This window comes from Macrobrachium nipponense, chromosome 2, assembly GCF_015104395.2.
Source record: "Macrobrachium nipponense isolate FS-2020 chromosome 2, ASM1510439v2, whole genome shotgun sequence".
Classification (NCBI taxonomy): domain Eukaryota; kingdom Metazoa; phylum Arthropoda; class Malacostraca; order Decapoda; family Palaemonidae; genus Macrobrachium; species Macrobrachium nipponense.
The window spans coordinates 160,589,507-160,616,260 of NC_087201.1; the positions used below are offsets into that span (position 1 = coordinate 160,589,507).

General features: G+C 37.3%; 1 protein-coding gene across 2 annotated transcripts in view; it reads left to right on the forward strand.

Annotated features, from left to right (window-relative positions):
* LOC135221555 (uncharacterized) overlaps positions 1–26,754 on the forward strand; it is a 64,806-nt gene that overhangs the window by 29,305 nt on the left and 8,747 nt on the right. For both annotated transcript variants that reach the window (XM_064259257.1, XM_064259258.1), the window contains exon 2: positions 22,795–22,868. In XM_064259257.1, coding sequence (XP_064115327.1) covers positions 22,800–22,868 — 69 coding nt within the window. In that variant the 5' untranslated portion in view covers positions 22,795–22,799. The remainder of the gene's footprint in view (positions 1–22,794; positions 22,869–26,754) is intronic.

Below are 26,754 nucleotides of genomic sequence, written 5' to 3' on the forward strand. Positions count from 1 at the left end.
AAATTCTTACCTTATGAATAGGCACTAAATTTTTTAGAAGTCAGAATTCCACAAAGACAACTTCTTATTTTAGGATTAGACAGTAAATTCTTCAGAATTCCACTACAACTTACCTTATGAATAGCCACTAAATTCTTCAGAATTCCACAATGAAAACTTCTGACTTTATGAATAGGCCCTAAATTCTTCAGAATTCCACAATAACAACAAATTCTTACTTTATGAATAGGCCCTAAATTCTTCAGAATTCCACAACAACAACAAATTCTTACTTTATGAATAGGCCCTAAATTCTTCAGAATTCCACAATAACAACAAATTCTTACTCTATGAATAGGCACTAAATTCTTCAGAATTCCACAATGACAACATCCTGTCAAGTCTCATCAGTAACAAATCAAGACCATCTTTAGACAATGCACTGATAAAACAACCGAGTATTGAGTACACAAAAACTGGTTGAAATCATTTGCTACCAATTGAAAATATATTTAAAAAATATTCTCATACCACCTGACTTTTCCCAGAGCCAGAAATTACCGAGGAAAAGACATCAGGAAACAAATTGTGACTCGATTCAGGCAAGGAATGTAACGCTGCCCTACGAGTAGATTCAAAACGTGAGAGTAAACGCCCCCATACACTGAACGTTGTCTGAACGATTGTCGTTATCGACCCACACACACACGCTATTCAGACAGTATGAACGATCTCCGCACAGATTTCAGTCTCAACAAAGATTTTGTCTCGAGAAGACATGACATCATCTCTAGAAGAGACGCGTGCGATAGCGTTATATCGGCAGACAAACCCATACATTGAACGACCTGTGTATGACAGACTTCAGTCGCAAGCCAGCAGCAACCTGGTCGTGACAGATTCCCGCCGAGATCGTTCAGACACGAAGCTCCGCCCACATTTGTATTCAGACAAGCCCATACACAGTTGTTTTTGGAAACGATACAGACAATCGTTCAGTGTATGGGGGCCTTAAGTCTATAAAATTTGTTAGAATTCGCGTAGGAACCTGCAGCTACGGAGAAATCTAATAAGCAGAATGTCTCTTTTCAAAAGGAATGTGATAGGCCTGACAGCAACTAGAGGAAAGGCGTACAATTCTGACGATGGATGGCGTGAATGGCTAACTTCTGCCGGCAATGCGAAGTTGCAATCATGAAAACAAAGGTTTATTTCCACTAATATCGATAGGAAACGGCCACTTGATGTACGATACCAGGAGAAGAGACGGAGAGAGTAAATTAACAGTTACACAGTTTTACGAAATAAGAAACAAAACTTGGAGATTAAACTCCTCTCATACCTAAAGAGACGTGTGGCAAATGAGCTACTGTTAACTGTCACTAGGCCTAGAGGTAGAATTCAGTGGCTGATATGAATCGTAAAAGATCCTCAAACGAGCCGGAAGGCCACAAAATATTCTAGCAACAGTAAAGATATATGAGTCAATTAAATAAATTGAGATGGTGACAGGCCTATCTTATTTAAGAATAGATTACTGTAGAGACTACGAATCACAGACGCCATTAATGATAAAATCAGGACCCTGGACAAAATGGGAGATGCTACCGAATCTCGTCTGCTCGTTGGGAGTGAAATCTAGTAGACAGTCTTACCTTTGGGAGTCTTCGAAAATACAAAATTACCAAATTATTAATAGGAAAATATTACAACATTAAAAAATCATATTGTTCCAAAAATACCACAAGCGAAACTAGACCTAAGCAACGATGGGTAAGACTAATCTTAGTCAGCAGAGCTTCTAGACGAGAGGAATCGAAAACGCTCCCATGAGAGCAGAGAAAAATCGTGCATCGATAGCAAGTCGTTAATGTCAGTGCAATCTCCTCTGAATACATTCTATTTATATCTTGGCTTCAACTTTCGTGTCACTGAATACTAGACCATCAGGGAGACTAGACCATCAAAAAAAGTTTTAATAGTTTCGCGGCGGCTCCATCATTCGAGCAAATGAGGAACAACTGGAAAACTTTGAAGAGTTTGATAATAAAACTTACCTCTCATCTGTGTATGAGATTAGTTTTATCCTACAATACCGCACTTCGCTCTCATCAAGTAGACAAGGCTCAGTAGCATCTTCCACGCAGTCTTTAATGGCGCCTATAATTAATACGTAGCTTCCGCAGTATCCCATTCTTCATTAAGATACGCCTATCACCATCTCAATTTATTTAAATGACTCGCATATCCCTTCTGTTGCAAGAATATTGTGTGGCCTTTCGGTTCTCTGAGAATCTTTTCCGATTCATATCAGCCATTGAATTCTACCTCAACTAGGCCTATTGATAGTCAACAATGGATCAGTATAAGACACAATGCTCCTTCTTGAGGGCAATAAATTATATCCATCAACGCTTAACGTCTTCTACTGTATAAATAATCGTTGTGCGAATATTAATAAAATAACATTTGATGTGAGTTTAACATCCATCTAATATACCAACGCGTCAAAATTCCTAATTATTATTTATCAAAATTACATAATAGTGGTCGTATATATTATATATATTATCCGTGAAAGATACTGTGCTCCTTCCTGTGGGTAATAAACAATATCCATCTACGGTTGACAACTTTTGTATAATCGTTGTTCGACTAAATAAAATAATATTTGATATGAGTTTAACATCCATCGAATATACCAAAGCGTCAAAATTCCTGATTACTATTTATAAAAATTACATAATAGTGATTATATATATTATATATATACACAAAATCATTTTGATAGACAAATGATCAAGGTAAACTGTTTACAGTTCCATTCAAACCCTAGGCCTAGGTTCGAATTCCCGACTACAAATCCCTTTGTGCACAAGTTATTCCCAAGGTACAGCGAATTAAAAATCAAAAGATATATGTAGCTTTAAAATTTGTGAATATATATACATATGCACCAGCACAAATATATATGTATATACGTGACACACTACAGCTGTCCTTGACACATGCAAAGGCGCTAACGCCTTCGTCATCCACTTCAGAGACGCAGCTGTCGCCGAAGACTTCAAAATGGAGTAAGAGGAAGTCTGCAGGAAAGGACGCGTCTCCTTCGGAGGAAGCCTTTTGTCTCGGCCCTCTTCCGCTTCGAACTCGTTACGTAAGAAGATGAGAGCGGCGAGTTCGCTTTCACGGTCTAAACTTTTTCGCTTGGTCGTGGAGTAAGCCTACAGGCTACATTTTTTTGGTCGTTCTTGTTGGGGGCTAAGAAAGCCTATACTCTGTTTTTTTCCATCTGTCCACCCGCCTGTGGTGTTTGCGTATGGTAACACTGCGTCCTGGGCTTTAGATAGTTACGCTATGTGTAAGTTTTAGGTAAATAAAAGGATATCTGGATGTACACTTGCAACTGGAAAGTGTTTTAATAATTTACTGTATGCGAATTACGCTGTTAATATTCGAAATAGGATTTTGTTATTATTGTTGAATGGAAGCTGAATGTAACTATCTAAAGCCTGGGACGCAGTGTTACCATACGCAAACACTACAGGCGGGTGGACAGATGGAAAAAAAAAACGAGTATAGAAGTCTGAAAAATCTGGGAGTAAGCCTACACACTACTTTGCCGTTGTTGTTCTTGTTGTTTGTTGGGGGGGGGGGTTGGAAAACCCTAAAAAGGTCTGAAAAAAGTGTTTCGCATTTAAAGATACAGAAATTTCAGGATAGGATCTGTATGATTTTTTTATTAGAATAAAAATGTAGAGATTACATAAAGTGCCTGTTAAACAGTACAGAGAAATAATTTCTGATAAATTATTGCGTATTTATTTTAATTTGAGCTGGTGAAACAACGCTCTATTTGACCGTAGATTTTTAGAATGCGCCCCAAGTAAGCTGTAGGTCGCATCACGCCTTGTTTATTTAAAATAATTTTGGACATAATGAGAGTGAGAGTGATATTTTGTATTCTGAATTTTCGGTAAAATATTACGCAAAACCAAGCTTATATACATTCCTACTCGCTACTCCTAAATAGTGTAGCATGTATTTATGAGAAATTTGAGATATGATTTATAGAAATTAATACCAGGGTTTTCACGAACCCGTTCAACTACGGAAACAGCAAGCAAACTCCATTTATCTACGGAAATGAAATTAATCATTAGTTCAAAAAGTTCTCAAATTGGTTGTATACGACTTGAGGACGATTCGCCATTGGACCAAGCAACTTGTTTTGTGTATTGTAAGCAAGTTACGGACTTAAAAGGCAGTGTTTTGATATGGTTTGTTCTTGTTGAGAGAATGAAGGGCGATAGGTTATGGAAGAGAGCGTAGTACAAGCTATAAGTAGATTCACATCAACCGAGCATTTGATGTCTAGGCCAGCCCCTTACGACGCTCCTGATTGGCTGTGTATAAGCCAATCACAGGGCTGGAAGGAACTCTCAGTCTATCTCGAGAGAGTTCACATGATGTACGTTCCACCTCTCCTGAGGGATACTTTTGAAAGACGTTATCCCTCAGGAAAGGTGGAATATAGATCCTACCCATGTGAACTCTCTCAAGAGAGAGCCTGAGAGCTTCCAGCCCTGTGATTGGCTTATCAACAGCCAATCAGGAGCGTCGTAAGGGACTGGCCTAGACATCAAATGCACGGTTGATGTGAATCTACTATAGTCTGGATTGGATTATACATTATAGAACTTGGGCCAAGCGCTGGAACCTACGAGGTCCTTCAGCACTGACAAGGAAATGGAAAGTAAGAAGGTCCTTAGAGAATGCTGGTATGTGGTTGGTCTTCAAATAGCGTATTCTAGGAAAAGTAGGAACAATTAGCTTTCAACGTTATCAAGCGATACGAAACGTCGGCCTTTTCATAAAACGTATAAACCATAATGCCTTTCCATGAATTCTAAAATTGTCTATATATATAAAAGTATATAGTAATCTTCTCAGGCACGAAGATATGGTAGTGATTCACTTGTATTCCACATGGGAAAATGAAAATGGTTTATCTCGGAAAATGCCTTAATACACGCTCCAAGAGGAGGTCCATTGCAGGACGAAATTGTTGGGCATTTTCTGAGATAAACCATATTCATTTTCCCATGTGGAATACATATGATATATATATATATATACATATATATATAATATATATATACATATATATATATGTATGATATATATATATATATATATATATATATATATATATATATATATATATATATACTATATATAATATATATATATATATATCAGTAGGTATACAAACTGAAGGATCAGTCCTTTACTCCTTGTCTAAGTATACTTCATTATTGCGTATCAAAGACGCTAAATTCCCCTGTTCAAGCTATGAAAAGAGAAGACCAACTTTAAAATAACAAAATCGAAATAAAAAAAACAAAAAAGTATAGTATCGACCGCCAAAACGACCAGTAAAAAAAAAAAAAAAGGGGGAGTGATATTTTAGCTATCCAACTCCCCTGTAATAGCCAAAAATGTCGCCTCTCGCTGTTATGATTCTACCATTTTGCCTTCTCAGACGGAAAATGAACTACTTCCTTCCTCTCACTGTCAATAAAAAGGGCTAAAACGAAGCCATTCGGATGGTTATGTTCAACCTGCGATTAGCTCGGGGCATCTCCCCATATTATATAGGGCTTGATCTTTACCCATATATATATATGTATGTATGTATATTTTTTATATATGATATATATATATATATATTATATATATATATATAATATATAGTACATTGTGTTATCTATATATATATATATATATATATATATATATATATATATATATATATTGTATATATATAGTATATATATATGTATGTATGATATTATATATATATATATATTAATTTTGGAGTATCCCTGAAGTAGGAGTGAAAGAAAATGCATCATTTTCTTTTTTTTTCTTTTTTTATCAATCAACGGGGCTGCAACTATCATTCTACATCTCCCAATTTTCATCCTGGAATAACGCCAAGCTCTTTCAACGGTAGAAATCCCCACCAATCAATCAATGAGCCCGAACAAATACTACGTATGATACTTCATTCTTTTACTTTTAATCATTCATAAAAAAAATTAGATGAGCAATCGATCACAGAAACGCAAGCACTGAATTCGAAGAGCATAGCGAGACGACAGATAAAAGAATGAGAGAAACCAACAGACAAAAATCATTTGATTGTGACGAACGGAATAACCGAAGCTTTGATTATAACGAAGCGAATATGAATTAATATCTGATGTATGACGTCAGGATTGAATCCGGTAAAATGCAAGAGAGTAGTGCATCTGATCATTCGCAGAGAGAACTTTTAAAAAGTTTTTGAAAGTTACAGTAAATGAATTACGAATGAGTGGAAACCAGGACTGACTTAACAAACAACGAAAAAAAACAAACTAAATGCAATAAAATGAGAATATGAAGAAGACGAGGAGGAGGAGGAGGAGGAAGAGGAGGAGGAGAAGAAGAGATTATTAGCGCTATTAAATCTCCACTTGACCCTTTCGTTCGAGAATTACGTAGGCGTATGATAAGCAGTAGCTTTTTTTCTTTTCTTTTTTTTTTTTTTTGAAGGGGTGGGGGAAGGGGAGAACTGCTGTCTCCATCGTTCGTGTAATATGAAGTGTACGAAAGGCAGCTCTATGCGTTGCAGATTTGGTATGTCTCGCATCTTGGCATCCCAAAACTGGTGACGGCTGACTGGAGCTCGCTTGATCTTTAGGTGAGAAACTAAGACGAATAAGAACAGAAACTAAGACAAAGACAGCAGATATTGGAGGGGAGTACATTGGTTCCAGTAAAAGAAACCAGATCTCCTACTAAAATAAAGAAGAAGAAGAAGAAGAAGACACTCATTATACACAGATCAACCCCAGAAGACAAAAGGACCTCAATATCCACCGTTACAAAGAAAGAAAAAACTACAGAAAAAAGTGCCAGGTACACTAGTCTCCCTTCTAGACATTTTCAACCTACAGCAAGCGGAGATTCCACAGTAGAGCTACAAAAAACGCGAATAAAAACCGAACTAAAGAAATCTGGAACAATATAGTTTTTCATGAGGCTATAGAGTTTAGGTAGCCGCCAGTGATATTTGATATGCGACACGACTTAAGCAGACTTGCCAACCCTCCCGCATTCCGACATGGCACTCGATTCTCCCGCATTTGGAGCAAATCTCCCGCAGCAGAATTTTCCTCTAACAAATTCTCAAACATTTTTGAAGGTGATGACAAAGGAAACCTCCACGATGAACTAATACTGTACAGATGTTTGCCAGACCTTTCAGAAGAAGTTCTGGCTGGTTTCAGTCTAACATAATCCAAGATAGTAAGTCTGGGCTTACCTATCTAAACAGTAAGGTTGCCAAGTTCGTTCTTACCTTTCCTCTCAATCACTTATTGCTTGTATAACGAATGATTTCGCCCTTAAGGCTCACTATGAGTATAAACCAAACAGTGAATTACTTGTGAAGGCTAAGTCAGAAACATATGCATATAACCGAGCACACACTCATGTTCAAAAAATTACATCACTCCGTCATATTCAGCCCATGAAATACAATGCAATAATGTGTGCAACAGGCTATTTTGTCGTATGGATACAAATATTTTTCTTTAATTTTGGTTTATTTATTCATGAAATTATGCATTTATGTTGTTAGCAGATAGATAAAATTCAATGTATTGAGAATTATTGGATGAATTTCATTAGCATGACATTCTGCCTTGGATTTATGAATCTCCCTCTTTTTTTTAATCTTTTTTTCTTTCTTTTTGATAATCTCCTGCAGAAGTTTCAGGGAGGGTTGACAGCAGGTCTTTTAAGGGAAACCCTTAAAAACGCTTGGAAATTTGAAAAGCAAGGAAAAGTATCAAACGTGGGCTATAGGACCAAAATGAATATATTAAGACTGCCACCGAATGATGACAACTTCTCATTAGTCCCACACTCCCAGAATCCACACATACAAACGTACACAGTTATCTGAAGGACAACAACACAGACAGATAGACAGAATATACAATTTAGGCCAAAGGCCCACCGCAGGAACCAACTAGGTCATTCAGCGCTAAAAGAAACGCTGAGAGCGAGAGGTTTGAAAGGTGTAACAGGCGGGAAAACCTCAAAGCAGTTGCACCATGAGACAATTGTTCGAAGAGGGTGGAAAGTAAGATGGGAGAGAGAGAGAGAGAGAGAGAATATGAACGGAGGTACAGTAAAGGGAATGAAAGGAGTTGCAGCTAGTGGCCAACACAGGAAGCTGCAAAGAATCGTGTAAGTGCTGCCTGCAGTGTATCGCGCGAGGTGCACGGACAGCACTCAACGCGAGAGAGCAAAGCAGAGGGAGAGTCAGATCTCAAAAGCAGGCAGAAATGGAAAGGTCAAAAGTTCATGAAAGTCCTGTACAGTGAAAAGTGGACCGAGGGATAACGCAAATCCCCCAGGATCTGACTCAATTAAATGTTAACAATTCACATTCTACGGATTGCGAACGTGCCGAGGGGTGGGGCGGGGGTAGGACTAGGGAGGGAATGCGCGGTTATTGGTCTATTAGGAGCATCAGCCTAGATACATAATTCTCTCTCTCTCTCTCTCTCTCTCTGGTGTAGTTACTGGTGCATATTGAGCATACCCTAGACCAATAAATTCTTGTTCTCTCTCTCTCTCTCTTTGGTGTAATTACTGGTGTATATTAATCATGAACCTAGACCAATACTTGTTCTCTCTCTCTCTCTCTGGTGTAGTTACTGGTGTATATTGAGCATTAACCTAGACCAATACATATTCTCTCTCTCTCTCTCTGGTGTAGTTACTGGTGTATATTGAGCATTAATCAAGACCAATACATGTTCTCTCTCTCTCTCTCTCTCTCTCTCTCTCTCTCTCTCTCTCTCTCTCTCTCTCTCAATTATCTATATAGATAGCACGAGAAGTTATTCAATGAAAAGAATGTAATAGAGCATTTTGGAATCCAGATTTTCTATCATTTAGGAGTTTTTTTTATGTAAGATTTTGTTTTAATAGAGCTTCTTCAGTTTTAGCGGTTGATGGATATTCGTCTCATGAAGGACAAAGAAGCTTATAAACCCGCGACACTTAAATTCGCAGATACTAGGCAACAAATACCGTTTAATATCCAATTAACTATACGTTGGGATTAACTTACACCCAAAGGGAATTATAACTGACAAGTACTACTTCCTCTCCTGCCAAGTTTCGAAAACAGCAGGCTATTTGTAGACTCGGGAGTTATGAATAGACATACGAAAATAGAACAGCCACGTCATTCTGAAAATATCAAGTGTAACGAAGCAACCATTGACTCTTCGCTTCTATAAACAGAAAAGCAAAACGCGTCGATAGACTGATCAGTGTGACGAACTCGCAGTTAAAATGAGTGGGTCAATTACGACGGTCATTCGGGGAAGATAGAAACGGGAGGGGAGGTAATTATAGCATGCTGTTCTATCGAAATACTTTTGTAAGCAATACTTGTGGTTATAGACAGAATGCGATGAAAATGCAGACGAGTTAAGCGTAGCAATAAGTCATCAGAACAACGAAACGCCTTTAGTGTTACCAAACGAATCGAGGTAAAAAAAAAATTAGCTAAATGGTCAGGAATATCTCAGTTGAACCAGACCACTGAGCTGATTAACAGCGCTCATATAGGGCTGGCCCGAAGGATTAGATATTTCCACGTGGCTAGGAACCAATTGGTTACCTAGCAATGGGACCTACAGCTTATTGTGGGATCCGAATAGCATTATATCGAGAAATGAATTTCTAATCGCTACAAATACATTCCTCCGATTCCACGTTGCCAGAGCGGGGACTCGAACTCGCGACTACCGGATCGGTAGGCGAGTATGTTGACCACTCGTCCAACTGTCACTAAATAGTGATGACCCGATGGGTTTTAACTTATGTATCCACCTTTGAGGCGTGTTTATTACAAGGAAATTGGTAATGATCGTAAAAACATAAACACAAGACTAAATATCATATAGATATTGACTCCAAGAAATATTGTGAATTTTTCCCTGTAACTTGATTACTGGCCACTGTAACTTAACGTGACTTTTTTTCCGTAGCCAAAATTGTGACTTTTCCTTGTGACTATTTCTGGCCACTGTAAATTAACGTGACTTTTTTCCCCTTAACCAATATTGTGACTTTTTTCCTGTGACTTGATTACCGGCCACTGTGAATTAACGTGACTTTTTTCCTGTGACTATTTCTGGCCACTGTAAATTAACGTGACTTTTGTTTCCCTTAGCCAAAATTGTGACTTTTTTCCATGACTTTATTCCGGCCACTGTAAATTACCGTGACTTTTTTTCCCTTAGCCAATATTGTGACTTTTTTCCTGTGACTATTTCCGGCCACTGTAACTTAAAGTGACTTTTTTCTCTGTTCCCTAGATATGGTGAAGGAGATTTTGAACGGAATATGTTTGTGGTTGTAGACGGAAATGCTTGGTAGGTGGCCAGTAATAAAGTCACGGAAAAAAGTCACAATATTGGCTAGGGGAAAAAAGTTACGTTAATTTACAGTGTCCAGAAATAAAGTCACGGATAAAAAGTCACAATATTGGCTAAGGGAAAAAAAGTTACGTTAAGTTACGGTGGCCAGTAATCAAGTCGCAGGGAAAAATTCACAATATTTCTTGTGGTCAATATTTATATGATATTTAGTCTTGTGTTTATGTTTTTACGACCATTACCAAATTGCTTGTACTAAACACGCCTCGAAGGTGGATAATTACCGGGTTAAAACCCACCAGGTTACAAACTAGTGACAATTGGAAGAGTGGTTAACATGCTCGCCTACCGATTCGGTAGTCGCGAGTTCGAGCCCAAGCCCTGCCAACGTGGAATCAGAGGAATGTAATTGTGGCGATTAGAAATCAATTTCCCGATATAATGCGGTTCGGATCCCACAGTAAGCTGTAGGTCCCATTGCTAGGTAACCAATTGGTTCCTAGTCACGTGAAAATATCTAATCCTTCGGGCCATTCCTTTAGGAGAGCTGTTAATCAGCTCAGTGGTCTGGTTAAATTGAGATATGCCTAAATATTTAGCTAATTTCTTTTTACCTGGATTCGTTTGGTAACACTAAAAGGTGTCGTTGTTCTGAAGACTTATTGCTACGCTTAACTCGTCTGTATTTTCGTCGCATCTGTCTATAACCACAAGTTTTGCTTACAAAAGTTATTTCGATAGAACAGCATGCTATAATTACCTCCCCTCCCGTTTCTATCTTCCCCGAATGACCGTCGTAATTGACCCACTCGTTTTAACTGCGAGTTCGTCCCACTGAACAGTCTATCGACGCGTTTTGCTTTTCTGTTTATAGAGGCGAAGAGTCAATGGTTGCTTCGTTACACTTGATATTTTTCAGAATGTCGTGGCTGTTCTATTTTCCTATGTCTATTCATAACTCCCGAGTCCTCAAATAGCCTGCTGTTTTCGAAACTTGGCAAGAGAAGAAGTTGTACTAGTCAGTTATAATTCCCTTTGGGTGTAAGTTAATCCCAACGTAAGTGAATTGGATATTAAACGGTATTTGTTGTCAGTGTCTGCGAATTTAAAGTGTGTCAAGGCTTTGCAAGCTTCTTTGTCCCTCATTAAAAAGAATGGCAGAGTTATCTGAGTTTATCTTAAAAAGAATTTTCTCTATTTTTCTGATAATTCGTCTTCCATAATCTGCGAGACTATACTATGTATAACTGGCCTATAATCATGGAGTTATTCTGGTATTCAGGATCTCAAGGTTTGGTTATATAAATACTGAAACATGAAATATATATGTATATGTATTTTAATGCATAGCCGGATATATGTGACTACGTATTTTCCCTACGAGAGCAAAAAACCACATCAGACGAGAAACTGTGCCCCTTAAATCACGATACACAAGGGGCTCTTCGCAGTCATTTCCGCCTTTTACCCTTTTGGTCCTGGCCGCCGCCGTTATGACAGAGACCACCCCAAGTTCGACAGGGAGTTGCTAAGGAACTCCCGGAGCGGCCTCCGGGGGTGGCAGAAAGTTCCCCCCGGTGAGCGGTCATCGCCTTCAGATGCTCTACGTCTAGGGCCTTGGTCTAGGGGCACTCTTCCGGGGAGGGAGGCTCTCTTTCAGACAATAGTGTGGAGGTGTGCGTGTGTGTATACATACATACAAACATCCGTCTGTACATGTACGTATATATTAAAAATATCAATTCATAAATTCCATAATGATATGAGCGCGTGATTCCTTTATCACACATTACCACAGGTGATAAATAAGACACTGGGTGTAGTATAGGTCCTGCCCGGTTTCGACTTTATTTCCAAGCCATTGACGAAGGAATCATACACTGTGGTATTCGATTTCACAAATATTGTATATACTACAGAGACAGTTGTATATTCGTCAGTACTGTGTCTGTAGTACAGATATTTGTGACTTCTAATACTTGTGTGTCAGACCTTTGTGAATAGCTTGGAAATTGAGTCGCAACCGGGCAGGACTTACACCCCGTCTCTTATTCTTAACCCGTGGTAATGTGATATGTATGTATATATATACATATATAAAGAATTAAATATAAATTGAGTGTGCACAAATAAAAACCGTCACAGCAACTTTTACCTGAATAGGTAACTTAACAGAAAAGTAATCATCATGAAATATGATCTCCAAAAAGTTTCTTTTTACTACCTGTATATACGTACTCACTACAAAAATGTCGGCCATATCTTGTATATATAATTTTGCAAACGAATCGTACATTAACAACAACAAAATTATCACGTTTAAAATATACAGTGCTGGTTTAACTTTGATGTTTCCTGAATGGTAAAAAAAAATAGATATAAAAACAATAAAAAATATCATACATTCTGGCCCGATGGAATATAAAAAAATGACATTAATTTTTTAATATTTGTGTACGTGCGTTAACATTTAGTACACAACATCTGGCATAAATAGTGATGCATCTTTCTGTAACTCAGTTTAACGAGACCTTGCAGTTTAAAAGAGCTAACATACCTCTACCGCCTCATTTTTTGGCGAATTCTTTAACTCAAACATATTACTCTTGTTTGCACTAATTTTAATTCGTCAGTTTTTAGGATTTTAACTCATTATCAGGGAAACTTTTAACTCATTTTTAGGGAAAATTTTAATTCGTTTTTAGGCATAATTTCAACTAATTTTCAGGGAATAATTTAACTCATTTTTCAGGATAATTTTAACTCATTTTCAGCGAAAAATTTTACCTTTTTTTATTACGACTATTTTTAGGAAGAAATTTTTAAAGAAAAATTTTAACTTATTTTTAGGAAAAATTCCAACTCCTTTTTAGGGAAAATTTTAACTCATTTTTATGGAAAATTTTAACTCATTTTTAGGGAAAATTCTAACTTTTTTTTTTTTTTTTTTTTTTTTTTAATGGAAAATTTTAACTCATTTTTAGGGAAAATTTTAACTCAGTTTTTAGAGAAAATTCTAACTGAGTTTTAGGGAAAATTTTAACTCATTTTTAGGGAATATTTCAACTCGTTTTAGGTTAAATTCTAGCTCGTTTTTAGGGAAAAATTTAACTAATTTTTAAGAAAAATTCCAACTCATTTTCAGGGAAAATTTTAACTCATTTTCATCGAAATTTTTAACTCGTTTTTAAGGAAAATTCAAAATTTTTCGGGAAAATCTTAACTCGTTTTCAAGGAAAATCTTAACTCGTTTTCAGGGATAATCTTAACTCGTTTTCAGGGACAATCTTAACTCGTTTTCAGGGACAATCTTAACTCGTTTTCAGGGACAATCTTAACTCGTTTTCAGGGATAATCTTAACTCGTTTTCAGGGATAATCTTAACTCGTTTTCAGGGACAATCTTAACTCGTTTTCAGGGATAATCTGAACTCGTTTTCAGGGATAATCTGAACTCGTTTTCAGGGAAAATCTTAACTCGTTTTCAGGGATAATTTTAACTCGTTTTCAGGGACAATCTTAAACTAATTTTAAACTTAAGTTTTCAGGGACAATCTTAACTCGTTTTTAAGGGACAATCTTAACTCGTTTTTCCAGGGAAATCTTAATCGTTTTCAGGGATAATCTTCTTAACTCTGTTTTTCAGGGAAAACAATCTTAACTCGTTTTCAGGGAAATCTTTTAACTCGTTTTCAGGGATAATCTTAACTCGTTTTCAGGGATAATCTTAACTCGTTTTCAGGGACAATCTTAATCGTCAGTTTTATGGTAAAATTCTAACTCAAGTCATTTTTAGCTCATTTTCATAGTTAATTTGAAGCCGTCATTTTTAAATGGGCTAATTCTAATTCCTCATTTTTCAGGAATAATTGTAAGACGTATTTAAAGGTTAAAATAACTCATTTTGATTCTTGACTTTTGCTATTTTGAACATATTACGACAAATCTAAGCAATTCAGCTATGCAATGACACCTAGCTAACTTTTAGCAACTGTCGCCTTTAATGTTTATTCAATATTTTTGCAACGCACTGTGTGGTCATACTTGTGTTAAACTAATTTCAATAATTCGAGTTTTTTTTTCGTTTTTTTTTTTCTTTTTTGTAGTCGAACATTCGAACATTATACGACCAATTACAACCAAATAAGTATCTTTGCATGAAAGTGAAATTTAACGTATTTGAAAATGGGTGCACCTTTATCAAGGTGTATATATATATATATATATATATATCTATATATATATACATATATATATTATATACACACACATATATATATATCACACACACACACATATATATATATATATAAAACAATCCAAAATTGTTTCGGCACAATCGAGTTTTCTGTGCAGCGTATAATGCTGTGTGAGCCGCGGCCTATGAAACTTTCAGCTACGAGCCGGTGTGGCCTTGTCTTAAAGCGTTGCCAGACGCACGGTCATAGCTAGCTTTAACATTTCATAAAATAATAAAATCAAAACTACTAAGGCCATATGGCTGCAATTTGGTATGCTTGATGATTGGAGGGTGCATGATCAACATACCAATTTGCAGCCCTCTAGCCTCAGCACTGTTTAAGATCTGAGGTTTGCTTCTAAGAAAAAGAAATAAAAATCAACAACAAAAATATCACCATCTCAACTCGATAAGTCACTAGAAATAAAATTATCATCTTTAGCGCCTGGTAGGTACAGTTAAAGGGGAATGATAGAATAGAATACAGAATTTAGGCCAGAAGCCAAGCACTGGGACCTATAAGGCCATTCAGCGCTGAAATAGAAACTGACAATAAAAGGGTTGAAAGGTGTAACAGGAGGAAAACCTCAAAGCAGGTGGAAAGTAAGATGGAATATAGAGAATGTGAAAGGAGGTGCAGTAAAAGGAATTAAAAGGGTAAGTAATGCCTACAGTGCACCGCATGGGATGCACTGACGGCACTATATACCTCCCTACAGGAGACAGGCGATGGTGACCCTTCTCAGCATCTAGTCAGGAAATTCTTCTTGCATAGATATCTATGGTGATTATACCTCAGGCTTTCCTTAGGTCACAGCCGATGCCTTGAGAGAGAGAGAGAGAGAGAGAGAGAGAGAAAACTGACACGGAACGTGAAACAAAGATAATTAGATATGAACCAAGCAAGTACATCCACTAATCCACTCAAAAAAAAAGTTCTAAAGGTTTTCAGAATCCGTGAAGACGATCCCGCTGAACTAGACTTGACGTATGCCAAGCATATTCACATATTGACATTAAAAAAGACAAAAAAATTACGAAATATTTTGCCCAGCTTCCCTCCAGCGTTATGATCGTCAGTTTTAATCACACAATTAAAGCTAATGACCATTATTAGCCTAGCGTGGTGGCATCTCTGGCGGTGACTAACTCAGCGCTCATTGCTGGTCTCCCGGATACAAGCTTTGACGACAACTCATTAAAGACGGAACACGAGTTGATGTCAATACTCTGGGTTCTAAGACGCGCTCTAAAGGAAAAAAAAAAATAAAAAAAAATTTCCAGACGGTTTATAGATCGGGCGGACAATTTCTACCACGATCACCAAGTAGGACAAATATACCCTCCCCAACGAAGTCATGTAGGTGGATCGTAATCAAGGGAGAGATGCGCTGATCTCATTCATGAGGGGGTGTCATGACTGAGCCAAAGAGATGACGCCGCCGCGTTGCGGCCATCTTATCACTCCAAAAGTATGGCGAGTGCCTTGCGTCTAGACACGGTCTAGTTCAGCTGGACCGTGAGTCTGGACTTCGGTATGTTTGCTATACAAAAAATCCTGTCATAATTGTGACGCTTTAATACAGCAGCCACGGATATATTTACATACCAATGGCTTAATTATACATTATCATAATTACCAGTAATTCGTTAATATTCATTTTTCCCTCCTTTCCATCCCAGTCTTTACATTTATAGATCAGTTTCTTTATTCTGGCTAGCATTTTACAGACGCTGTTTATATAATTACGTAGTACAATAACTTCAAAAAGGAAATAATGTCCGTTCATTGCGTAACTGTTATGACTTAACATCATCATTTTACGGCAATAGTTGGAAAACTACAAAATAACCACTTTCGTAACTTTGGCTTATGCATTGTTGAAAATTTAATCATATTGCTTAAAACGTTATGTAACGTTTTCATTTGGCGAAATGTTGATAAGGAAATTCAATCAATATCTTCAATAATTTCTTATCTGCCTCCACAAACAACAATAGTCTCTCTTTATATAGTTGTTTCATCCTAGCACACGCAGAAACACACACACTCACACACATACCTTCTCTTTCCCAGAACTGGTGACTCCTTTCCATCATTCAAATCTGCTCGCTTTTAACTAATCGGCCAAACCTTCCCTCCCTCTTAAGCTTTCATATTTCGAAAGCAAGCTGACAAACAATGCTGTCGTGCAAGCATTATTCCAAAACGCATCTTCGAGATGGAATTTTCGTACCTTCAAGTCGCAACTCACTTATCAAATAACATTAAAAACTGCACACGCTTCGCGTATGCTATCAGACTATACACTGAACTCTCTTGTCTCTTCGATTTCGTCGAAAGACCATGGTGGAATTTAATAGTACGGCTATACAGCTATACCCGTTGTTCATTCATTTTTTTTTTTTTTTTGTAATTTCTGCTCTTACAGGCACTCTTTGTATTGCTGTAAATGAATATATACAATACACCCTATCAAGGCAGGCACACAAATGCCACTCTTCAGGCAAAGCTGTCTAGTTTTGGTAGAAGTGACTATCTGGGAAGGAAAAGATGGCGGACCAGCAGCGTCACGTCTGCTACCAGTTACTAAACCACCCATTTCCTTAGCAGTCCGTGAAGAGAGAGAGAGAGAGAGAGAGAGAGAGAGAGAGAGAGAGAGAGAGAGAGAGAGAGAGAGAGAGAGAGAGAGAGAGAGAGAGAGAGAGAGAGAGAGAGAGAGAGAGAGAGAGAGAGAGAGAGTCATATTTGCGAATAACTATACAACGCTTCGATACAAGTACTTGAGATTACCTTTCCACCGATCTAGTAGACGTTTTACACAATCGAAAATCCCAAGAAACAAGAGATGAAAGGAAAGCTAAACGTATATAGCTAATTACCCGAATGCGATATCCCTCTTGGCACCATAAAAAGCTGTTCGGGATTCTATCATTATATATCTTATTATTATTATTATTATTATTATTATTATTATTATTATTAGGAAGGAGACCTTCTCTGGGGGCAGTATCATTAAATATTATGGCTGTTTCGACGGGATTTAATTTATGTAGGATCTTCTCAATTCTTCTTATTATCTTTTTCTCATCAGCATGCAGCTAGTATATCAGTTCCTAAGGACATGTAAAGATTTCAGTTGCCTTAGGTTTATTTCCTCTGCACAGGCAGTCATCTAGGAGAGTACAAAATTAAGTGAATTAAGATAAGAGGTTTACAGGTTATAAACTTCCACAGAATGAAATACGCGAGAAACGAACGGAGTACAATGAAATGGCGACTAAAATACCAATATATAATAGTAGCTAAAAATATACGTCAGTAACAAATATACAAAAAACGCAATTAACCAACAATAGAGAGAAGAGTATGTATGCTAAGTCTAGCTTTTAGCCAAGAAACCCAAAACCTAGGACAAAGAAAACCATACTACTTACTATACAATAAAAAACACAGGTTGTCACGTCACACTTAGGCGTAAATATGACATTCAAATACCAGGTATACCCACGACGACACCACGTCTTTAACAACGGCGCTGATATTCTCATTATATAGAAGTGAACATGCAAGGGTACAGGCTTGACGCCAACATCTCCCCCACCCCACCCCATCCTCCTCCGTCTCCTGTCCCCGTTACCCTCAAGTAACGGTTGCTGGTGTTTCACTTTTGAAAAGAGTGGTAGGCCTAAAGATTTCAATACCAACGGAAACAGAACTATAAACTGCTTTTTGTTTGCAGATGTTTAATCCCGTGTATGAGGTTAAGTTTAATAAATCTTAGTTTAATCAGACCACTGAGCTGATTAACAGCTCTCCTAGGACTGGCCCGAAGGATTAGATATTTTTTACAGCTTACTGTGGGATTCAAACAACATTATATCGAGAAATGAATTTCTAATCACCAGAAGTAAATTCCTCTGATTCTACGTTGGCAGAGCGGGGGAATCGAACTCGCAACAACCAACTCAGTGGGAGAGCATATAATCCACTCGTCCAACGAGGAACTCTTGTTTGTTTGTACGGTGTTTTTACGTTGCATGGAACAAGTGGTTATTCAGCAACGGGACCAACGTCGAGAGTGAACTTCTATCACCAGAAATATACATCTCTCACTCCTAAGTGGAATGCCCGGGAATCGAACTCGCGGCCACCGAGGTGGTAAGCCAACACCATACCGACCGCGCCACTGAGGCACGAGGAACTCTTGGCTACGAAGTAAACCGCACAATTCCTTCCACGGGGAACTGGAATATACGAGAGGAATTACGAAAATAACCTGAAGACAATATCATGCTAATATAGGCTACACAAGAAATTAAACGCTAATATTTGGGGGAATATTACGCAGATGAACGGAACACTCTTTCGCCAGTTATAGCATTTAAAATGAATGTGGAGCTATCAGCGTCTTTTCAGCCTTTGATGAAGATCGGAGCGGTCTCCGTGTCAGAATAAATTATGCAAGACGGAGAGGCGAGACCAGCAAATAGCAAAGGTTCTCATCGACGAACTGATATTTCGGTGAACTTTTGCGTATTTAAAGGATAAGTAACAATCGACAGTTGATGTTGCTAATGTTACTTAAATAAAGAAATGCATGAACATTTACGTTTCATCGTCCATTATACATAAAATATGATAAACCCGTCTGTGTTGATTTTTCTTGTCAGGTAGTTGGTAGAACAAACGTCAAATGAAGCCTATATACTTTCATAATATAAAAAAAATAGATATTCGCAAAATACCGCAAGCTATTCGAACTTTACAACAACTGAATGCATCTTCCGAAGTGAAAATGCGCTAATAATAACAGTAATTATTTCCTTGACCCTACCACAGAAAAGCGAAGAATTCGATCGGAGTGTGTCTCAAACACTCAAGACAAAACACCTTGATGAGCTTAGTCTCATAAAGATCCGAGACTGACGACGAACAATATTATTACGTGGGTTTCTTTTTCAATCAGAAGAAAACTGAATGAAGTTTTTGTTTGGTTCAATTACGTACGAAAATATGAAAGCGAGATCGAAGTTTCCGCATTTAAATGCATATGCTAAAGAAGACATTCTGTTGTCCAAGGACGCAGGCAGGAGAAAGTTCCCAACGACGGACGTGAAACCTCGCCATTGCAAGGTTTCGCCCGGCTGAAATTTTAGCCAACGTTGCTATTTTCGATCAAGCGTCGTCACGGATACGGAAATGTGCGATTAGTACCAGTAGTAGCAGCAACAGCAGCAGCAGCAGTAGTAGTAGGCGGGATTTACCTTTGAAACGGCTCAAACTTTAAGCCTAAAATGGTAGACACTGAAGCAAGGAGTAGGCAAATACGACAGATAGTGATACCACGATAAAAGTAATGTAGGTGGTGTTGCCGTAGCGCTATACTACGGGATTTTGAAAACTCCCTACAATAACAATTTAGTAGTACCTTCATATAGGCCTACACGGTGTTTTGAGTGAAAATGAAGTATCCAGTCAAAACCACATAAAGCATTTTTTTTTTACCCACATACATATCTATTCGTTTTAGAATAACGTAAGTAATAATTAACTATAGGGCAAATTTTACTTAGAAAGGTTTTAATAATACAAATAATAAACGTCATTATTTAAAACGCAGAGTATATCCAAAATGTGCTTTGTTCTCGATGTATATCGGCGATATCCTATACATCATTAACACGACATTATGAACCCACTCTCTTCGATAATGAAAGCAAAAATTTAATAATTTTCCAAATTATAAATTCTCTGGGGTGAGGGATTTCATTTCATTGCGTATTTAAGGCAAGAGCGGATTTAGATTTATATCTATGGCTTCACAATTCCAGCGGTACAAGCATGTAGGAGGTTTTTGCATTTTATTTTTATTTTAAGAGGAATTGGATGAGCGCCTTTTCAATAAGCTACCCATAAACCTAATATTTAAAGAGGACTTGGCGACTTGTATCAAATATGCCACATCGAAAATTTCCTACCGTTTTAAACAGAACTCATTTTTTGCGATTGGCTAAATACTCACGTATACACAACAAGGCATTACACTGTATACTGTCTCTACGCTACTCGGCACCAACTACTAAAATATATGCTCCTCTCTCTCTCTCTCGACCTTTACGTACCAAGGACAAATACCGAACTGGGTAAAAGATCGTTCACTGTACAGGGTCCTTTAGCTTGGAATAAGCTACCAACAGCTATAAAAACAATAGTTGATATCAATTCTTTCAAATCAGCTCTAAAGAAACATTTTTTGCCGGTAGGTTGATAACGCTTTATACGGTAACATCACTGCATTTTCAAAATTGTAACAATAGAAGGGCAACTTTCTAAATCATAATGATTCCTATTTACACATGTAAATAAAATTATACATACTATTTTGTAATTTTAAGATGTTTTGTGTGTGTGTAAACTGTGAGTAGTATGAAATGTAACTCATGCATTGAAATATATTTTATCCTTTGTAAGATACAGAATAGCCAACGTAAATATTGGAAATAAAGATTATTATTATTATTATTTTTATTACTCTCACTCTCTCTCTCTCCGTGGAGAGCCAGTCAAGAAATTCAACTTAATGCCCTAAGTAACTCAGACATCACAAAAGGGCAATAAGGAGGGTTCTTGGAATCATAGAGCTTTTATCAAAACAACAGAATGACCTCCCCCTTCCAAATCATTAAGACAACGGCATAGGTCTTTGTCCCTACAACAGAGCCTCCTTCACTTAGGCCTAATATGTATTTTTTTTTCTAACTCTTCCTGCCCCAAAAACAGCAAATAAGTCTGAAGAGCTCCTGTAAACTAATATCTTCAGTTTATATTAAACCTCTCGAACACGTCCGAGCTGATTAAAGAACTTATACAACTCGTAGCGTAACCAGCGTTTCTTTGAATACCATTTAACTGTCAAAAAATAAGTATAATCAATACTTGGAGAAAAAGTCTATGCCAGTCATTTTCTCTCTCCCTAAACACACAACATACATCTATATACAAAAGCCCTTTGGACGTGATTACATGCATGAAGATAACTTGTAACTTCTACCGAGACCTGAAGTGATCACAAAGGAGAAAAAATAAAATTCCTCTGTTATATGGCACCCGTTATTTCCGCTTCGTTGCTTCTAAATAATTGTATTATAGACTGAATTATGTTGAACTTGAAGGCTTACTTCCGGGGCAAATTTGAGGAAGAGGTCTGTGAAAAAAAAAAAATTAGATCAGGATATAAATTTAGGGACACTGATATCCTCTAACAGAAAAATGGGAGAATATGTAAGGATAGCACTCAAAATTAAGAATGTTCTTAACCTGGAAAGCTATGGATGTCAAAGCTAAGTAGCACGGCTCTGCCTCACTTATAAAGAGGAAGAAATGAAAGGGAGTTGGGGTAAAAGTAAATAAAGTTTTGCACCTCATAAACAGTGTAGTGTGCCCGCAACTGTGTTTGTAAAGTGAGCGCCTATACTCTGCTTTTTTTTTTTCATCTGTCCACACGCCTGTGGTGTTTATGTATGGTAACACTGCGTTCCGGGGTTTAGATAGTTACGCCATGTGTAAGTTTTAAGTAAATAAAAGGATATCTGGGTGTACATTTGCAACTGAAAAGTGTTTTAATAATTAACTGTATGCGAATTACACCGTTGATATTTGAAATAGGATATTGTTATTATTGTTGAATGTAAGCTGAATGTAACTATCTAAAGCCCGGGACGCAGTGTTACCATACGCAAACACCACAGGCGGGTGGACAGATGGAAAAAAAACCGAGTATAGGAACCAAGAACCAGAGTCAAGTACGAAAGTAGTCGCTAATTGTCAAAAACAAAATTACAAACGCATGTTTACAAGACGAACTTTCATTGACAAACTCAAAGCTCTGCAAAAAAAGCACTGACGAATGAATGATGAAACTGTAAGAGTAGGAGCTATTCTCTATAAACTTTCATCTCAAACACGAAATAAAGTTCTTCACGTAGGTCTATAAATGTGTAAGTTTGGTGTAAAGGTCTTATCTGAAATAAACGCCCGTTTTCTTTTTTACAGACGCGATGTGGTGCTTGAGTTACGTGGCCTCCTTCCTCACACTGCTGGTCGTTCAAGCGAGCGCCGATGACAGGGTAAGTCTTTTTTTATAGCTCACAATTATTAAAACTTCTGATTTCGGAATGTTCTTCCACGTCCTCGTTTTCACGGTGCATTGTTTAACGAGTAGAATCATCTGAAAAGTCGTGTCTTTTTGCGTAAAGGTACAGAAATATCGATGATTTTCATTATTTTACGGTTGGTACTGGTTTTAATTTATAGATAAGTCTTTCGGTGGACTTTCTTCATTATTGTTTATTCTTTGGATTGTAATTTGCAGACTTTTACGATTTTACGTCCAATATCAAACAATAACCCAAAATTACATTATGAACTTACCATCACTGACAATCAGTTGCTAAGAACCTACACGATGAATTCATGGTTACTCCTATCTGATCTATGACCTAAATGATGGCCGCGACGATCTACCCTTGGAAGCATTTAACGATCCCCTTCAAACTTCTCCTCCGTGAACCTCCTTCAAACCCCGGCCTCTTCCTCCTCGAGGCAACTCAAAAACGCTGAACCAATAAAGGAGTTCAGAGGCGGGAGAGTTGGATCGGAGTCCTTATTACACTCTCTTCCAGGGCTCTTTCCTTTGTCCGTTGCCGTAAATGAACTACAAATTACTGTCAAGAGTAATTTGATGTGCTATAGGTCTAACGGTGCGCACCTTAAACATTCGGTTCCTTCAGCTGAAATGTAACAAGGAATTGTTATATCCAATAAGCCAAAACACGCGAGATGAAAGAAATATTACCCAGTTGTGAAACTTTGCACACACGTTAACACACGCACAAATATATAAAAACACACACACACATAAATAATATTATAACATGTAAAGCTACTGGTCGGGCTGTGCGTATGTTCGCCGTAGACGGCGAAACTATTAGAACGAAATGTACCAAGTCGGACCATATATGTAGATTTTATAACGGATTGTATTTAGCCGCGTGCCATTTTGATCACAATATCTGGCCACAAATATATATGTATATGCGCCATTTAAAAGAAATAATATTGGGTTGTTTTTATTACGAGCTGTGAAGTTTCAAGACTAACATATACCGGCCTACAGTTGTCCGCCACAAGGCTGCCGCCTAGTGTGTATGTATATGTAAGTACGCATGTATCTATATATTATAATATATATATATATATATATATATATTGAATAACTTGATCACGAAGTATATAAAACGTGATGCTATGTATAAATAAAGGTTTTTGCCACGAAGGAAAAAAATGAAAGGCGAGAGAGCCAAGAACTTTCGGTCTAGTACGACCCTTTACTTAGGGTCGTACTAGACCGAAAGTTCTTGGCTCTCTCGCCTTTCATTTTTTCCTCCGTGGCAAAAACCTTTAATATATAGATATATATATATATATCTATATATATATATATATATATATATATATTTATATACACACACACACATATATTGTGTGAGAAGGTATTGTAAATCCTTTACTTTCATTCTCACTGAACAGAAATAATGCATTCACTGAACACCTTTCATTTTTTTTTCTTTTTACTTTACTAGTACATTTGCAAAAGCAATTCAAGCTCACGATATCGCCAGCTTTCAGACGAAATAAAACAAGTTTGCTTCACGAACTGGAATTTTAAAAAATGAGGCAGAAATAATTACCAAGGTGTAGTGCGAATATAAAAAATAGCATATTGCTACCATAATCCTTACGACACAGTTTAGTAAGGAAGAACAAAAACAACGAATTATGGATATGGAAACTCTCTCTCTCTCTCTCTCTCTCTCTCTCTCTCTCTCTCTCTCTCTCTCTCACACACACACACACACACACACACACACACAAAGGTGAAGACTTAAAAGTTCGCAACTGTTAATGCTGTTACTAGACATTTTAAAAACAAAATACTTTCATTAAATAACCTTTGCTAAAAAAAAACTTTAACCAAGTAATGGTTTTGACTTCATACTTCAATTAATCAGTTACCGCTGCTTTACATCCATATCATAATAATACAGAGGCTATAAAATTACAGTCATCTTGTATGTAAGTGGTTTCATTAAACTTCGGTTACGTAACACAAGGAACCAAGAGGAATATCTAAGTAGCAAATGTTAGGAAAGAGCACGCGATGTTTAAACCTTCGAATATTATATAAAAAAAAAAACGCGTTTTACTTCACGAGTTAGTTAAATCAACAGGGTTTGTGATGAAGGCTATAACACAAATAACGATATTTAAAATTAACTTTTGACATACGCACGTCTTCGAACAATGAGAGCTACGTATGTGTACGTATTACCTATCCCTACCCTCGCCTAATGTTTTCATACTTTGGCAAAAAGCACAATTTGCACAGTAGGAAAAAATATATATATTCGTACTTTTGGTGAGGAACCAATTTATGCGTATCCATTCGTAATACTGTTCGCACAAGCAGCTCATTGGACATTTGACGATTGTCGCATGAAAATTCTACGTCATTTTCCCACACTTGCAAACCTCCTTCATTTCTCCAACCCCCACCCCTACCCCGACATCCATTTCCCACAACCACACTACCCCAACCTCACCCCCCCCCCCACGGCCCCATCATGAAGCACTTTCCCATACCCTAGGCCTACCATTCACATGTGACACTTTAAACCTGATCTTTTAAGAAGAAATGGAACTTTGTATTATTCACGGTTACCTTTTCAGTTTGTTTTGCTTATTTGCCAGTCTGTTTGTTGGCAGAAACAAATGGTTGTATTGAAATGCAGACTCAAATTTGGATGTAATGTCCTGACGATTTTTTTTTGAAAAGAAAGGAGGATCCCTACCCTTATGCCTGTGTCAATGTCTGCAACACTGTTCTAAGCGATAACAGTGTTATGTTTCTTTGGAAAACATGCATTAAATTAGCTAAGATGACAACAATACTTGTACTTTGTCATGTGGCAATACACATGATCATATAAATTTTACAATATATGTCTTTTCTTACCAAGTAAGCAGGTGGACTAAAAATGCATGGTGGGAAACATAACGCTATTGAGGAATTATCTTAATTTTAAATTTTGCATCAAGATTGTAAAGGAAGTCTTCAACATACCCAATGGTCAACAACATTTTTTTAGTACAATATGTAAAAACTAAATTTAACATTGCTAAATTTAGTTGTAGCCTATATTAATGGTAGTAAAATTTTATAATCAGGGTGGCACCTCAGTGAGGAGAGAGAGAGAGAGAGAGAGAGAGGACGAGAGGAGAAGAGAGAGAGAGAGACGGAGAGAGAGAGATGAGAGGGGAAGAGGGGAGGAGAGAGGAAAGAGGGGGGGAGGGGAGGGAGGAGGGGAAGGAGGAAGAGGAGAAGAAAAAAAAGGAAAAAAAAAAAAAAAAAAAAAAAAAAAAATGTTGCTCTGAGGGTAAAATAAGAATAAGTGAATGAAATGTTGGCATGGCATTTACAGAGCACATCCTAACCTAACTTTCCATAGCCTAGCCTAACCTGGCGTTAGGCTAGGAACCTTATACACAAACCTGCTGGGTATATATAAGCTGTAACTTACACAACATCAGCCTCAAACATACTCTGTAATACATGATATGGCTCCATTTGCCAAATAAAATTCATTCTTTTTACATTCTACTAATATCTTGATGACTATTCATTTGTGATGAATGCCACGCATATGAGAATTCAATATAATTACTGTGACAGAAACAATATACTACTGTGCAAGAAACTACAGTATAAACACCCAGTTATATGAAACAATTAGGTAGTAGTATACCAAATACCTAGTCTTACCAAAATAGCCTACTATTCTACTAATTCACAAAACATGAAAGATATCTCTGAGAACTGACACCCATGCTAAAAAAGATGGTGAAAGTGGGGCTGAAGTTATGAGCCTGCTTCAGTAAGAGTTAAAACTTTGA